Source organism: Passer domesticus, chromosome 5 (genome assembly GCF_036417665.1).
Source record: "Passer domesticus isolate bPasDom1 chromosome 5, bPasDom1.hap1, whole genome shotgun sequence".
NCBI lineage: Eukaryota > Metazoa > Chordata > Aves > Passeriformes > Passeridae > Passer > Passer domesticus.
This window is the reverse complement of record NC_087478.1, coordinates 41,665,995-41,684,561: the sequence shown is the minus strand read 5'-3', so window position 1 is coordinate 41,684,561 and position 18,567 is coordinate 41,665,995. Positions and strand designations below refer to the sequence as shown.

The 18,567-nt window shown below is 36.0% G+C and overlaps 1 protein-coding gene across 1 annotated transcript; it reads left to right on the top strand.

Annotated features, from left to right (window-relative positions):
• The first annotated feature begins 740 nt into the window (after nucleotides 1-740).
• EPYC (epiphycan) lies at nucleotides 741-18,330 on the top strand. Its single transcript, XM_064421570.1, has 6 exons — nucleotides 741-908; nucleotides 11,403-11,556; nucleotides 14,121-14,279; nucleotides 14,861-15,063; nucleotides 16,648-16,743; nucleotides 18,039-18,330. The coding sequence occupies exons 1-6, from the start codon at nucleotides 741-743 to the stop codon at nucleotides 18,207-18,209; spliced, it is 951 nt and encodes a 316-aa protein (XP_064277640.1). The 3' UTR covers nucleotides 18,210-18,330.
• The last annotated feature ends 237 nt before the right edge of the window (nucleotides 18,331-18,567 follow it).

The window sequence follows — 18,567 nt, the reverse complement described above, 5'->3', positions numbered from 1 at the left end:
CACCACATCACAATTTCTCACTACTTTAAAAACTGTTTAGGTTGAATAATGAAGGAATTCAGAGTACTGGCACTACTTTCCACAGGGCTGTGGAGAACACATATCATTTTTTATTTTGCTCCCAAGACTTTTGTGAAAGTATGGTCTAGATGTGCCACATCAAGTAAAATTATGTTCTGACCAAAAAACTAACGGGTGAAAAGTATTTTGATTATGCTTATCCAGAGATGACAGAATTTCTAATGTTTTCTAACAGGTTGGTGGCTTTGTTTGTTTGTTTGATTCTGTTTTGTGTTTTTTATGATGGAGGAGAGATATAATATTACATTGTTATACCTTCCAAAAGATTATTGTGACAGAGACAAGTAATATAATAATTTAGCTAGTTTCTCAAAAGTTCATATCTAATTCCAATGAAAACAGGTGAAGTTAGATGAAAGGGTAAAAATATTATTCTGATTTTTTTTTACACCAATAAAATTGCATAGGTCTTTTCTAAATTATATGACTATGAGTATGGCCAAAGCAGTATGAAGAATTCTCAGCTCCAGGGACTCTTCATGAAGAAAACCAGATTAAACCACTGAGCCACGACAAATAAATATGAATTATTCATCAGAAATATTGTGGGTTTTATATATAAGTACTGTATTTGTGACATTAAATTGTCATAGATTCCTTGCCAACACCAGAGTTCCTACCATCTGTCCATTTTCTTCTCTTTCAGAAAAGAAAACAAAATGCAGATCTTTGTAAATGTTTTTTTGGGATTTTTTATCTTTGAGTCCATTGGAGCTGCCCCTATCAGTGATACCATAATTTATGATTCTGAGTTCTATGACATACCACTTGGAGAGCTGCCTCACCCATTTACCTATGATGAAAACAAGCAATCTGACCAAGTAGAGGTAATTAGAACTTCATTTATTCTCTTTCCAAAATGCATAAATGAAGTAGTTACTGATCACTTTTTCTTTGCCATGAAAATACTTATCTGACAAATCTACTCATGTGGTTTCTATTGCCTTTGCAGTTCATTCATGTTTTCCCTAACCTACAAACACAGCCAAAATTTATTTTAAGTGTTTTGGGTTTTATTTGTGGTAATTTTTAAGAGTAGGTGAAACACTTTCTTCATGTCTCCATGGAATTCCACAAATTCTGTTGGAGATCATCATTGTAATTTATCTGTCTGGGTGATGCATGGAGGCAGTTGAGACAGAATTTCCAGCATTTCCCATTAAATGAGATTGTAAAATGTTGTTTCCTTAGGTTTATGTTCACTACAAGTGTGTTAGGCTATAAATGTTAATGTTTTCTCTGGCTGTTAGGAAAGTGGCAGAAGGAAGAAAAAAGAAAGGGAAAGCATTTGAATTTTAACACAGGAAAGTAAGAAAAATTATTTAAAAAAACCTGTTGAAATTCTGATACAGTATGAGAGGGAAAGATATGTCGCCTGTAGAAGCAAGGGACTCCACTTGTTGGCTTAAATGCTTCCTCCCTCTTCTACAATCCTTTATTTCTTTACAATTACTAAAAGGCTACGTTCATTTTTTTTTCTCACCCTGCTGATTAGACATTAGCACAACTTCCCTGAAGGTAATATAAGCACTCTCTAATTCAGGATTGTGTATGATAGATGTTGAGAGAAAAATATAACATTTAAATAATAAGGTATTTTCATTTTTATACATAATATTTTAGTGCTTTTTCACATAACAATGAATAATTCATGAAAATACAATCCTTTGAAAGATTCATGATTACAGCAGGAGGGACAGGAGGCTCTCTTTCATCAGTGTGAGAGAGAAATTGGATAACAGCTTTGAAATCAAAGGACAGAGAATTTAAGAATAACTTATTTAAAACTTATTCTTCTGTATTTCAAAACAGAAAATCGAAGAGATAAAATAATCTTAATGTTAGCACTAAGATCAGAACCTTATAATTTGTAGGAAATCAATTTTCAATCTAAGAGGAATTGAGAAGAATTTTGCTGTAAGGAACTTACCTTGCCTTTGGCCTAGTTCCCTTGTGCCACTCTTGTGCTCTACTTGGTTTTGTTTGAGCTCACTTTCCTGATAAAGTCACTACCAATTTTAGTGCTGTGCTCTATTTAACATTGATTAATAAACCACAGTTTCTGTCTCTCTTTGCTCTTAGAAATGAAGCCTTTATCATTCCTACAGAAACTACTTCCTCCCCAGAAATGGGAGAAGTTATTTTGAATGTGGCTCATCACTGATTTTTTCTCATTCAAACAGATGTCCTAGTAATGCATTTAATGGTAGGTGGGATTTTTCTGTGCTGTGCTCTCTCTGTGAGGTCCTATAACACCAAAACTTAGGGTGGCTTTTCCAAGTTTCTGAGTGAAGGATAGAGATAAAGCAAGGCTTCGATGTTCTTTTCCAGCCAAAAGGGAATTTGGGGTGACTGATGTTGCACCCAACAAGGAAAGATAGGAGATCCCAACACGGACTGGGTTTTTTTAGAAGGCATGGAATAAGCAGAGTCAGGGTAAACTCTTAAGCTTCTTTTCCAGAACAGGATTATCTTCCGTTACTGAGCTCTTCAGAGAGCCTTTTTAAAATTCATCAGGTGAAGTTCGTCCAACAGAGCAGTTGAACAGAGTTTTGTTTTGCATATGGATGGACCTCCCTGTGAGAGTCTTTTTTTCACAGATGTTTAGCCAAAATCTTTTTTTTGCTGACATTCCTAATATCATGTACCAGCCAAGAGAATCCTAAGTATTCGTAGTTACCCATATCCCAGGAGATATGGTCAGTGCTGTAGAAATCATGCAAATTTTATAGACATGTCAATGTACTATTTGATAGGGCATGACAGTCTTGCAAGTTATATTTTAATCACTGATATTACTGATGCCATCCAAGTTTTAAGCAGAATACATTTGATTTCTTGATTGTGGTTATGACTTTACTGCTTAAAATCTTGTTATCATAGTGATGTGAACAACACAAGTGGATCTATGTGTAAAATTCAATATTTATTCAAGGTCACAGGTTAGTTTTTATTATGCATAGTTTACATGATGAGCAATACCACAGAGACCCAGACAAACAGCAGGCCTTCAACAGATCTAGCCTGTGTGAAGTAACTCTTTAAGACTTGAATTTCCATTTAGAGAGCTCTGAATCATGTATTCAGGCTTTTGAAACAGTGGAGAAAAACTTAAAAAGCATTTTCTGGTGTTGTTTCTTGAATTTAAGATTTGAAAATTCAGTTATGTGCAAGTAGAAGCCATTCTGTTTAATCCATTTTTAGACTCATTGGCAAAAATGCAAAGTTTAGCAAGGTTGTGTATCCAACTGATTAGCAGAAGGTCCAGGAAACTGACAAGTTCTAGTACTTTAGATACATTCAGATGCTACTGCTGTTAATTTCAATGTGAATTGAAGTAGAAATTAACCTGTGAACCTCAAGGAATTAAACTAAAGCACCTGTGTCTGCATGTCCTTTTCTAGACTATTATGTACTGTAATCACCCACTCGATGTGTAACCATCAAAGTGTGGAAAGACCTGAAGATAATTAGAAAGGGATTCTTTCCACTCATTCGATCTGGTTAAAATTAGGCATTAGGCTTGGCATCCCAATACCATGCTCCAAGACAAGTATGAATCATTCTCTTGAGATATCTATTGAGATGGGTTGATCTTAGCTAGCTACCAAGGTGACCATCAAAATGCTTTCTCATTCCCCCTTCTCAGACAGACAGGGAAAGAAATTAAGGTTAAAAACTTGTGAAGTTTAATGAAGAAAAACAAAGGTTGCATGCAGAAACAAAGGGAAACAACAGATTTATTCTCTACTTCCCATCAGCAGGTGAAGGCCAAACACTTCCAGGGAAGAAGGACTTGAGTACGTGTAGCAGGTGCTCCTGATAACAAACACCTTAATAATAAGGTGGCCACTCCCAACCCTCACTGCCTCCTTTCTTTCAGTTCTTGTTGCTGACCAGATGCCATATTGAATATCCCTTTGCTCAGCTTGGGTCACCTGTCCTGGTTCTATCCCTTCCTGAGATCCTGACCACCCCTGCCCGACTGGTGAGAGGGGAATGTTGGAGAGACAGCCTTGGTGCTGTGCCAGCACTGCTCAGCAGTCACTGAGCACTGGTGCATTATCAACACCTTTTCAGGAGAAAACACAAAGCACCGCACTGAGGAATGCCATGGGGAAAGTTTATTCCATTCCAGCCAGACCCCATACACCTATCTTCCTCAAATAACTTTTGATGAACCCTAGACATCTGTTTCAGGCTTAGTATGAGAATTTCATCTTAATACAGTTGTGTAAGAGTGTCTGAGTCCGAGTTCATGACTTTGCTAATTCTCATAGTCTGGAAGTATTGTTTCTTGTGTAGAGGGTATGTGTGTATATACACAAACAATTCATTGGATTGATTGATTCATTCATTGAAAACATTTTTCTGAAAACATTTATAGGTAATGGCTCTTGATATTCTTCAGCTGAAGTCCATTTTTGTCATAGATTCTGGAATAATCTTTAGGTTGGGAAAGATTACATAATGTATACATGGAATACTTTTTTAATGCAAATATTTCCATGGGAAAAGTAATTTTAGATGTGAATTACTTGCGAGAAGTGCATTGAATCCTCAATCAAAGCTATGTATTGTCACATATTAGGTGACATTATAGATTATAAAATCTATGGTTTCCAAGATCCCAGTGAGACACAGAAGACCTGGCTAATGCTTTGCATCCAAATGGAAATTATTACGAGAAAAATTTTAAGTAAAATACCACTCAGAAATAAAATGTGCATAGAGACATTAAGATAGCAGTATCAAGTCTTTCACAGATAATGGCTAAAAAAAGGCAGTGCAAAAGAAAAGCTTATTATAAAGGAAAGAATTCTAAGGTCCTCACGGAGAAAGATACAGCAAAGAAATATCACTGTAAGTGTACAAGCTTTGTGTTGGATTTATCTTCTGAAACAGACAATAACAGTATAAACATGAGCTGATGTATCTCCCCTTTTCTTTAGAGTTCATTACTATTTTGAATTAATATTTATATCATGATAGGGTCCAGAGGCCACAGTCAATACTGGGTCTCCCAGATGCTCTGAAAGCATATACAAAGAGAGATTTCCTTTTTTAAAATGAATGGAATCAAGCCAGACACTCAAAGGAATTATTGTGTGAGCTTCTCACTTTTTCCCTCTTTGAAACTACAACTTTGTTTGGAAAATGTGTGAGAAAAACAAATTGTGGAGAGAGATTCTTATGTACATCACCTACATACATAATAAAATGGCACTGCAATTTTATCACAGTGTCTGTTAAACATAACCAGTAACTTTTTCTTTAGGTAGGAAAAACTAAGTTAGGAAAATAAGAAGCAAAAATATAGGCACATCAGAAAAATATTTTCATTGCTAAGATAAGCTATCAGTGAGGCTGAAAATTTAAGGAGCAATTAATTAAGAATGGTTTGCCTAGCACTGAATAAGCAGAAAAGGAAGGTTGGTCTGGGTCTGTTACACAAAAGAGGCAAGCTGTAAAATATGATCCACAAAATATTCAGAATGAAACACAGTGAAAAGCTAATATTTGATGCATTTTGATTAGCCTTGGTTGTTAGACTGTTGATTTTGAATCAAACTAGTAATATGTCATTTTGTTGCCTGCACAAAGCTCAGAACTTGAGTTCCACACACACATTTGCTCATGTCTGTGTGCATACACACAAACCGTCTCTCCTGTTGGTATAACACACACAAAGAGGAGCCATGCTCGAGCAAGAACTCACTCTTGCCATTCTGCAGAGTTGAGAAATGCTTACACTGCTGTTCCTGTCTTTGTGGTTGGTATCTGATTAAATAAGAGCCTTTAAAGTGGATATACAATGACTTTTCAGAACATCATATCAATTTTGAAAAAACCCTACCAATTAGTACAAGTAATGTACAAGTCAGATGGCCACATAGTTGATCAGAGAATCAAACATCATTTGAAGCCTTATCCTCGAATAGGATTTTTTCTAGTTTTTCTGAAAGATTTTGACTACAGCTTGTCATTCACTTGTCTGCAGTGACTAACAATTCTATTTCTTTTTAAGAGAGAACAATAGGAGAAGTCTTCAAATGCAAATTTCAAGAAGAAGTTTAGGCCGCTTTTGGATAGGAAAGCAAACCTCCCTGCCTGTGGCAAGGGGGGTGGAAATAGATGATTTTTATGGTCCCATCCAACCCAAACCATTCTGTGATTATATGAATAACTTCTACCATAATTAGACATTTTCTTGTAAGCCTTTGGTAGTTTCAAAACAGCTGTGGGAAAAAACAGCTTCTTTTGATGGGTCAGTGTGTGGAATAACTGTCCCTTCAAGGTTAAAATGCCTCTTTTTAAGTTTTGAATTTTTCTTTGTATATTAAATGTATTTTTTGCAGTAAAAGAAACACTGAAACAAAGAGCACACTTCCAGATTCTCCTGTGGATTTAAACTTATCACATGTAATACATGTGATACACACTTATCACATGTAACACATGTAATACATGAGCTTTGATCATCATCTAAAAGATGTAGACATAAAATAGACACATAAAAAAGACATAAAAAACTCCTGAGCCTCTCCTAGTCTTTTGTTTGTCTCGCCTCTTTTACTGTCTGTGGTGAGATATAGATAACTAAAGAGCCCACCCTAAAAGGAATTTCTGTAGCCAATGTCTGGAGCTGCTTTTCAGAAGTTTTGTCTCATTCTGTACTGACTGTGAAGCAATCCTAATATAAGCTAAATGCCCAGATTATGGATGGCAAGTTGCAAGTTGGATTTTACCAATTACATTTTATCACTTACTCATGTGTTCTGATTTCTGCATTCTTGACTTTTGAAATTTCTTGTTCTGAAAGTGCCTCTGAATTGGTCAGCCCACTACGAACTTTCATTAGAACATGGAGTAACATTGGATAAATATAGGATGGGGAAAAAAGTAGGTACTCCATGCAATCTTAGGAAAGATATCACTGTCCTTTGGTATGCTCTGGGACTAATCTGCACTGGTATTCTCTAAATCTCTTGATTGATTCCAAAGACAGAGTAGGGTAACTATTAACCACATAGATGGCTAAAGATAGGTCGTGTGATACCCCTTCAGTTTTTTCTTATACAGTGTATTAAAACTGTCTTGGAAAGCAGATTATTATTGAAGACTTGTAGATATTGGCAAAGAGAAACACACTTTATTGTATTTCTCTAAAATGTTCTTCCTGCTTTGTGATTTTCCACAAGAAATATTTCTTAAAGTACCAGATGAAATACAAGTCTACTCCCTGCTTAATTCCAGGCTCCCCCCTCCTTCTAAAAGCCCTATGGAAAATAATGCCATCAGGTGATATACAACCATTTATGTTTCAACTTTTTTTTTTATTAAAGTCCAGCTGCCAAAAATAAACAAACATCTGGAAAATGAGGGATTATTCTGTACAGCATATAGTCCAACAAACATCTTTGTCTTGTTACAATCTTGCATGATTTATCAAACTTGTAAAAGATACAAAGCTGCATGGATCAGATGACCAGTAATGGGAAACAGACTTTTACCTTTAGGTCACTGGTTCAAGTCCAAGTTATGTACAGCAAGAAAATACTGCTCATGCTCTGGATCTGGTATGTAAAACACATATATCAATGAACTCCTACTCTGTTGCAAGTATAAAAATTGCAACATCCTTAAGTTAACATCAATCATTTTTATTTTCTTATGACACTTACAACTGCAGAACACTGAATAGCTAAAGCTAACTATTTGGAACAGTTTCCCTAAACCCCAGACATAGTGCATTTACAGGGAAACTGCTGGGAGACATCCTACAGTAAGACAGAGATAACAGTGTAGAAATGGAAGTACTAGAGATTAACACCTCTGCTTTGCTACCAAACAGCTGCAGTGATTGATCAACTAAGAAGCCTCAGAAAGCATAAAATAAATAACAAATCCCAAGATAGTAAGTTCCATAAAGCATGCCCCAAAAATGCAGAGAGGTGGCAGTCAGTGTAGATGACCCAAACCCCATAACAAGTGAAAGGAAAATCTTTGGTCTGAAGTCTATTTACAAAGTCTATCTTGAAAATACTCTTCTATAGAATATTACTTTCAGTAGAACAAAAGTTGCATATAAAGGCATTAACAGATCTTAAATCTCTGGATTTAATTCCGACGTTCAGAAGAGGGATTCTTATCTGATTTCCACAAATCTGGTGAAGAAGTAGACAGCATGTGCAAGAACTTTAGTGCAGCACTAACCTGGGTCAATAAAAGTCTGGAATGTATCTCTCTCCCTCTAGGCTTCCTCCATTCGGAGAACAGCTGTCCCATTTCCTTTGTTCCCAAAGCCTTCTTTTGATTTGTCCCCAAGTCCATTCCTGGTTAAGCTGTCTACTGTCAGTGCTGCAGATGGTAACATTGTGTATTTGTCTGCACAGAAGGACAAGGTACATCCTTACTCTTACTTACATCAACTCAAGTTACTCAGTTCAGCTGAAGGTCATCTTGCTCATTTGATTACCTTGCATTTTGTGAGGTTATGACCTTGGTAACTGTATTGGGGCATTTTTATCCATAAACTCTAATTAGTAATAGCATCTGTGGCTTAGTAGAATACAACTAAAGAATATACAGAAAACCTAAAATGTTCTTAGTCAAAATCTGAGCCTGTGTGGTTCAGAGTGTTTACTGGTTTTTTATTGCTTTCATGTTCTCCATCTTCAGCAAAACTAATTGATATAAAATATTTGAACCTATTGCCATCATATAACCTAAACCAAATTATTTATGTACAAAAAATTTGGATTTTAGGTATTTACTTAGATGTTCTGAGGCAATCCAGGATCACAGTGCTTAATACTGAAGTAATTATATATAGCTATGCTGCAAGACAGTCTATTATGAGAAGTAAAGTGGTTTTTTCCAAAATTTTCACAGTTCATAGAATCATAGAATTGTTTGTGTTGGAAGGGACCAAGATCATCTACTTCCAACCCCAATGCTATGGACAGGGACACTGAACTAGCACACATTGCTCAAAGCCCCATCCACCCATCCAACCTTGCCTTGAGCAAGGGAATCCATAATTTCTCTGCACAACCATTTCCAATGCCTCAGCACTCTCATAGTAAAGAATTTAATAATATAAAAAAGTTTCAGCTTCAAGCCATTCCCCTTTGTCCTATCACTACATATCCTTCTAAAAAGTCTCACTTGAGCTTTCTTGTAGGTCCCCTTTAGGCACTGAAAAGTGACTTTTCTCTGGGCTGGATAACCCCAACCCTCTCAGCCTGTCTTCACCTTGTTGGCTCTCCTCAGGACTTGCTCCACACAGGCCCATGTCCTCCTCGTGCTGGAGACTCCAGTGCTGGATGCAGTACTGCATATGGGGTCTCACAGGAACAGGGTAGAAGGGCAGAATCACATCCCTTTAGCTGCTGGTTACATATTAAATATATATATATACACATACAAAGAGATTCAAATACAGCAAGACTTGCCGGTGCTTGGAATCCAGATGTTAGGTGTTTTAGTTCTTTTAACTTCTATAGTCTACATACAAAATCAAATTTTAAAAATTCTATTTGGCCAGTTAATTACTTTTTACCTGTCTTTTACAGGTTAATTAGAATTTATGAACAGTACTGTGATTGATTTCAACAACTGGTTCATCATGAAGACTGCAAAGAAAGCAGTAGCTGTGGAATGGTGTCAAAAAAGGAGATGCTTAGTCAGGTGAAAGACTCAGGATTCAGCAGTTTTGTGGTGGTGATGTGCTAGAAAACTGCAGTGGATGAAAACAAGCAGAATTTTGGGCTTTGGTGCCTTTGCACTTGGAATGATGATACTGTGACAAAATTCCTATATTTGGTTGTGTCTTAGAAAAAGATAAGGAGTGCTAACTGCAGCACAGGGGTGCAGCACTCACAGGGTTAAATGCTTTACCTGTTGCAGCCTGAATTGCTGCAAGTAAAGTCCAGGGTAAGAAATCAAAAAGGGCCTTTACATGGTATCCACAGATGTTTTATTCAGCCGCCCGGTAAGATGCTCAGGTCCCAGGCACACACATCGTGGGGTCCAGGTTTCTCTCTATCCGAAGGGCAGGGGGTGAACCTGGTCTCAGTGCAGTACAAAGATGAAGGCCAATCAGGGAATGGGGGGGGAGTGGCTCAGGGACATAGGAACACACATAGGAACAGGGGTAGCAGCCAATGGGGTCTTAACAGCTTTTTGGGGGAAGATTCTTGTCCCCCTAACCGAGGGGATGCCCCCCAGGTTCTCCACAATTACCTACACTTTTAACAGCACCTCAGATATGCAAAATCCTATAATGATACTAATTAATTGTGTTGTATCTAAAGAAGAAAGAGTGCACTTTCAAAAGGGGCTCTGGCTCAGCTGAACAATGTTATTACACATGGGGAAATCAAGATACAATGGGAAAGTAACTTGCAAAGATCACACAACTGTCTGGGCGATTACAGAAAAAGAACTCTGCCTCTTTGCTAACATAGACCCCTCTGCAAAAAGCCTGGCAAGTCTGCAATTCTCTTTTTATGTGCAGAGATGTGAAACAAGAAAATTTCTATATCATAATTTTTATTCTGAATCATCATATAGGAAAATCAACATAATGCATTTTTAGAATTAAAGTTAACCTGACAAAATTTACTGCTTGGATTAGTCATGTTGAGTGAAGGACAAAAAAAAAAGTTTTCTAGTTCCACTTAAGGATCTTCCAAATTTTATAAGTGTTTTAAAACCAAGATTTTATCCAATATTTTTATCTATATCAATTTTTACATACTACATAATGCAGCTACTAATGAATGAAGTTAATCAGAGTCTTTAACATATTAGAAAGTTGTATGTGAAGGTGGAGATCAGAATTATATAGTAATATTTTAAAATCAAGTTAGTGTTCTAAGCAGAACCTGCACACCTATATTGGATTTGGATTTATGATGGTACAATTTACACTTTTATGGTAAATGACTTGCCCTTTTTCATATTTAATAGTAAATTTTAATTTTTGACATAGAGTTTATCATTTTTTATCACAAATCTAATTTGTCTTCATATAAATATGGAAAAACAATTTTGCTAGTATATTGTCAGTAATGAAGTATATGCATGTGTGCATACATTAAAAACACAAAACACAGACAAAAAGTGAACAAGTATGTTGGATTTTCATGAATTGTTTATATATCATCAGAATTCATTATAGCTCCTATATAAAATGTAGCTCCAGGACTAAATCTCAGAAAACATGTGACCTCTAGTGGAAGAATATGAATAACTGGAAGACAAACAGCTTCCAAGGGGAGTAAGCAGTAACAATTCCTTTTAATTTTTCCTAGACAGGTATTGGGACAAAACTACATTCTGTAATTCAAGAGAGTTATTCTTCTGCACCACTGACAGAAGAAACGGAGGATGAAGCATCAACGCCAAAATTAATTGACGGGTCTTCAGCACAGGGGTCAGGGGTTCTTGGACCCCAGACTCAAGATGGTTAGTAGGAAAGAGAAATGTTTTTGTGTGTAGTGTTGATTTTGAGCAAGTCCATTTTATTTTCTTTTTCACTGAAAATGAAGTACATAGTTTCTGTCTATATCTTACTGAAGAAAGATGCAACATGCCTATCTTGAATTCTCCTCCAAAGTCAGATAGACGCCTAGTCAAAAGGTTTCCTTACTATTTCACTATGAAAACAACTGTGCCAGTTCTTCCAGAAGATTTACAACTTGAAAATTTGCTGATGGTTGGAAATGCTACCAGTACATGTTTTTCTGTCTTATATTTCAATATCATTATCAACTGTCTTTACTTAAAATGATTTACTACGTTTTTTATAAATGTGTTAATACAAAGAAAAATTAAAATGTTGAAGAATTTTTGACTATGAAAGCTATAAACTGAAAAACTTAAGGAAAAGGAGTTACTTAGAACTTTTTAGTGGAGACAATTTTCAGTTCTGTCTATAGTGAAATAAGAACTTAAACATTGTTGGGGAATTAAAATTTGCAAAACATAATCTGCCCCTCTCCCACACAAATTTTGCACTGGTAATTTTTGGCATTTGTCAGAATCGCCTCTAAATTATAGTAGGTCACTAGAGCTGTCAGTTTCAGTGAGGGATCTTTGTATTGTATGGTGATCAACATATAGTAACAGGAAAATCCTACTTTCTACTATGCCCAACACTACAGATGAGTTACATAGAAGAAAAATTAAGTGAAAAAAAAACAAAACAAAAAAACCCAAACCAAAACAAACAAAAAAACCCCAAAACCCCCAAACAAACAAAAAACAACAACCAAAAAAAAAAAAAAAAAAACCAAGAAAACAACCCCAAACATAAAACCCAGAATTCCTGCTTCCAAAATTGTGTATTCAGTGAACTTAATAATTCATAGTCTTTTTTTGGTACATTCTACAAATTAGCTTGACCAGGCAAAAATATACAATGTCAAAACAAATAAAAATGGAATGAGAACTTCCAACGAGATTCCAGAAAAAAAATAAAATAAAAAAAAAGAAGGCCCACACTTTTTTTCAATTTTGAAAATTAGAGGATATTACATTATATCCTGTAAATATTCTATATGATGAATTCTGTATCTGTCAACATTTTTGAGTACTGAATGCAAATGAAGTAGTACATCAAATAAAGAGATGCTCAAGACAGTAATGTATCAAATCAGATTTCTCTTTTGTCTTCCTTTACTTTAGCAACATATTTTCCTGTCAGATGTTACTGTTATTGGCCTGGTACTGAATAAGAGACTACAAGGCTCAGTAACATTAAGCCAAACGCATTTTTCTTGTTGATGTATTTTTGAATTCGTCCCCTACCTCTGTTTTTTTTTATAGTGTCCACCAGACATAGGTGAAAAATACCACTCCTCCAAGATCAAAATTAGGACAGGGTGAAACCCTTTCCCCATACTATAGAACTATGTCGCAATATTATGAAAAAATGTCAGCCATCCTTAACTCAGTATTCATTCAGGCCTAGATTTGCCAGAATAGTTCAAGATGTTTTTTCCCTGTATCAGACCTACTCTCTGCATCCAATTTAATCTGTCCTGTGGAGAAAGTTAGGGAAAGCATAAAAAGATCCTTATCTCTTGGGAAATTGTATTCCTGGATGTCCAAGTAGCAATTATCACATAAAAATAAATGAGTACTCTGGTTACTAATCCTTTAATCTTGCCTCAAAAAGCACCTCAATAATCTACAGGTAATTGGGGCAGATTGAGGAGGCACATCTTTCATGTAGCCATGTCTGACCTGGAGAAAAAACGAATCTGCAAGAAAAACATTTTCATATTCCTGAATTATCCTACTATTCTATAAATAACAAGAGCAAACCAGCCCATCTGCTACAAGAAGGAGGAAAACATGAAACAGAAAAATAGTTCTATGGGATTAAAAACTGATAAACAGATATGCTGATTTATATTCATAATGTATACTCATAATATACTAATAAAAGATGTATCAAAAAAACAGTCTCACAAGTGTTACAATCCAGTTTTTAAAATTGTTAGAGGGATGCCTCTGCCTGAATAAAGATGTAAATGAGACCATATGCCAAAGTCACTAGGATTTTATTTATTAGTAAATGTGAGGGGGAGAGAGGTAGAAAGAAATATAAAATGGGAAGGGGAGGAGAAAAAGAGGGTGTCAGAGAGACAGATGTGGTAGAAAAAATCATTCATTAGCTATTATTCCTCCATCTAGATGGAAGCATACACCTGCCAGCTTAAAGGGAAATCAACTTCTGGCTGGTTGCTGACACCAAGTAGTCTATTATAGCCTGAGAAACAATTTATTAGAACAAGTTAATTGTTCTAGGCACAGGAAGAAAAACAAGTTCATTTAAAAAAGAATTTAATCACTTTAGTGTTGCAATTATATGATTTGGTGATCAAAGCAGAATGGGAAGTGAACTCTACCATGGACAAAAATGATCATTAGGTGCTTATGTGAGCATTTCATTGTAGTAATTAATGCATGACTTTTATTTATGTCCTTTCTAACAAAGTGTTTTCTTTTAAATTCCTTAATAGGTCTTCCCACTTGCCTTTTGTGTACATGCCTAGGGACCACAGTCTACTGTGATGATCGTGAGCTTCATGCTGTTCCACCATTGCCTAAGAAAACCACGTATTTCTATTCACGCTATAACAGAATCAAGAAGATCAGCAGAAATGACTTTGCTAACTTAAGTATGGATAGCAGTATTATTGAAATCAGCTTTGATTTTGATTATTTCTGGCTCATATAAACCAAAAATATAGTGATATATTTTATATAATGTTTGATTATGGTAAATTTTACACATAAATGCACATGAATTTTGTTACTTTGGATCATAAAGGTCCATAGATTAGATGCAGATTCTCTGTCAAACTTTTGAATTATTATCAATAACAATGATCATTCATTTTTTTACTGTTACTTGCAATCATCTTTAGAAAAGTAATGAAACTCTCCAAATATTCAATTTAATTTTTGGGGGTTTTTAAGTGGAAAAAGGGCTTGAGTATATTTTTTTAAAGAAGTCAATATATCAAATTTCTTACATATAGGAAATGTGGAACAAAGTAGTAAAAAATATGTTTCCCTTTAAGTGTCATTTTTCCAAAAGATGATAATTTATAAGATTCCCAAAACACACAGAAATCTTAAAACTCGACTTTGAAGTTTTTCACTGAAAGATGTATAAAGAATGACATAGGCAGGGTTTTTGTTAAAAATTTCAGGAAATACATTCTTATAAGTCTGTTGTATCCTATTTCTCTGCCAGACCATTTAAAGAGGATTGATTTGACTGCAAACTTCATATCAGATATCCACAAGGATGCCTTCCGAAGATTGCCCCAACTTCAGGAGTTGGTGCTCCGTGACAATAGGATAAGACAACTCCCTGAGTTACCATCCACCTTAACATTCATTGATGTTAGTAAGAACAGGCTTGGCCGCAGAGGGATACCAAATGAGGCATTTAAAGTAAGTTTGGGTGTGATGAGAAAACATTTTCTTCCTCTCTCCAGAGGATGTGGTTAGAAGTGCAGCCTATCCTCATGCTCCAGTCCTCCAATCATCTTCGCAGCCCTCAAACGGACCTGCTCAAGGAGCTCCATGCCTCTCTCTTGTCCTAAGGAGCTCAGAAGTGGACACAGCACCCCAGATGTGCCTCACCAGGGCTGAGCAGAGGAGCAGGATAACTTCTTTTGACCTCCTGGCAATGCTCTTCCTAATGTACCCCAGGACACCATTGGCTTTCTTGACCACAAGGGCACTGGTGGCTCATGGTCAGCTTTTTGCCCACCAAGACCCCCAGGTCCTTCTTTGCAGAGCTGCTTTCCAGCAGATCCCCCCGGCAGTGTGTACTGCTGGTTATTATTTACCAGGTGCAGGACCCTGCATTTGCCCTTGTTGAATTTCAGACAGTTCTTCTCATTCTATCTCTCCAGCCTGTTGGGGTCCTTCTGGAGCGTTGCAGTTCCTTCTGCGGTATCAGCCCAGCTCACTGTGTCATCAGTGAATTTGCTGAGGGGCATCTGCGCCTCCCAAGTCATTGATGCTAAATAATACTTGGCCCAGCACTGAACCTTGAGGGACAGCATTATTGGCAGACCTCCCACTAGACTGTGCCATTGACCCTTCTGGGATCTGCTATTCAGTCAGTTCTCAATCCACCTCACTCTCCACTCTTCCACTCCACACTTCCTGAGTTTGCTGAGTATACTATGAGAGAAAGCACTGAAAGCCTTGCTGAAGTCAGGGTAGAAAATATTCAGTGTTTTCTCCTCATCCATTCTGGTAGTTGTTTCATTTTAGAAGGCAATCAGGTTGGTCAAGCATGATTTACCTTTAGTCAATCCATGCTAGCTGCTCCTGATCACCTTCTTATCATCCCTGGGGATGAAGATTACCTCTGGAATGAGGTGCTCTATCACCTTTCTAGGGATGGAGGTGAAGCTGACTGAATAGTAGTTCCCTAAATCCACCTTGCCCTTTTTGTAGATATGAGTGACACTGGCTTACCTCCAGTCCTCAGGCACTTCTCCTGACCCCTGTGACCTTTCAAAGACCACTGTGAGCAGCCTAGCTATAATGTCTGCCAGATTTGTCAGCACTCATTCCTTCAACAAGTCAAGGCAGAAAATTATTTACCTTTTGAAATGGAATGAGAAATTGCGAGAAATCAGAAATTTTTAACTCGGGTATTTCTTATACAGTTATAATTTGCTTCAACACAATACACTTCTGAAAAATTGACTAGCTTTGTCACAAAAGAAAGGAAATAACATCATCATTAAAATTACATCTTTAATAATTCTGTAAATATTTGAAAAACATTTTCCCCTTCATTTTAATCTGAACATCTAACCCTTATCAGCAACATTCTCAGCCTATGCAAATCAGAGTTCACTACTGTCTATGAATTTCTGCTTTTTCACCATATCACGCTGAAACAAAATGTTCTGCTATCCAGTGATGCTCATTGCAGTGATAGATTTCAAACTTACTTGCCAGAGATTTTCAAATATGTCTCTCATTTCCCCATTTTCTTTCATATTCCTCTAGAATCTGGATGAATTGCAGCATCTTTATATCACTGACAATAACTTGGATCACATTCCATTGCCACTCCCTGAAAGCCTCCAAGCTCTTCATCTTCAGGTAGGTTACAAAAGAAATGGCTCTTTATATCACGCTCAAAGCATATGCACAACTCAGAAGGGCAAATATTTGTCTTGCAGTGTTTATTCTTTTTATCCAAAAGTGTTACTTGACTAAATGAACTATAGGAAACATAAAATTAACTAGTGATTGCAGTTTTTTAGAGAAGTAAAATTTAGCTCAGCTAAGCATTTTTTTTCAGAATTTGTAATACAATTTTTTTTTACAAAAATACAAATATTTTTCAAAAATCAAATTCTAGAATTACTATTATCTAATAGTTTATTTCTGAATCCTTCCTTTTAACCTTTTCCAGCTCTGCTTCTTTCCTTCTGTCTCCTCTTGTACCAATTTACAGTTTTGTTTATCAGATGTTTTTACATACTACATCATACAAAAAAAACCCCTTCAGTAAGCAATGTAATGTACCTCACATCATTTAACTTAGAACTTTTAATAAGTAAATTTTTTTAAACTCTCTGCCTAGTAGCTGACTTCCTTTTCACCTGTTTGAGCCTGTAAATTAAAGATTCAGTGCTATGTGCCACAGAAAAAAAGTTAGTGAGCAAGACTTTGTCCACACCAATTTTTCACTAGCAAAGGAATGGAGAAGGAAACAATTTTCAGCCCTCATTTTAGGTAATGAGCTTTTTAGTCCCAGTTTCCTGACAATGGACAAAGCATTCCTGGAATGCTTTATTCCAGCAATTCATTGTTGAGAATGGTTAGCTTCAAGAATGGAAGCTCAGTGAATATAAGGCATGTAAGAGCAATTTAAATCAAAGGAATAAAACCAAAAGCATTCAATTTTGCCAGTATATATACAGGTGTGAATTAAACTAATGTGAAAGGGCCAAAGAGAAAGAAATTGTCACAGACCAAATTACAGAGTTGTACCTTTGCAAGTTGAGGTGTATTAAGGTATCAGGATGATAATTATGTTTCTATGATTTTTGGACTGGCCTATCGTGGATCAAATTTGTCTCAATATGGCTCCTCACTATAATCTGGAAATGAGAATGTTCTATACTTCTACCAGGCTCCTCCTTCAAAACTTGTCTTTGTTACATGGTTTGAGTTACTCAGTTTTGAAGTTTTGCATTGGCCAAGAAATTTTCCCCTGCCTGGAAAATTTCTCTGTTGATGACTTGCTGCCACAATCTGGGCTCTTGAGTTCAAGCAAGTATCTCTCTAGACACTGAAAATATATCCATAAATGGTGTTTCAGAGTAAAAAAACTAATTTTCAGGTAACTATTTTGATAGTTTCTTTCTTGTTTGCTCATTTTCTTTTAGAACAACAACATTCAAGAGATTCATGAAGATACTTTCTGCAAAATGAGAGATTTTACTTATGTGCGTAGGGCTCTTGAAGACATCAGACTGGATGGTAATCCCATAAACCTGAGCAAAACACCTTATGCTTACATGTGTCTACCCCGTTTGCCAGTTGGTAACCTCATCTAAGCTACATTAACCTAGATGAATTTTTACAAACATCATTTATTTGGGAAATATTTCTGTTAATATTGGAATTTATTACTGAGATACTGAGAAGATTATGAAATGCTGAAAGACAAATCACTTATCTACCCAACTGCAAGTTATTTAGCAAAATCAAGAAAAATACTTTACTACAAAAGCAATGAAAATACAAAATTTTTTGCTGAATTGTTCAAATCTAATGTGTGAATTCTAAATTCAAATAATTTTACATATTAAAGTATAACTATCATATGGTAAATAACAAAATAAAAATAAAATTGTGTACACAATTGATTATTTATTGGGTTTTATTTTAATTAAATATTAATCTCTCAGAGAT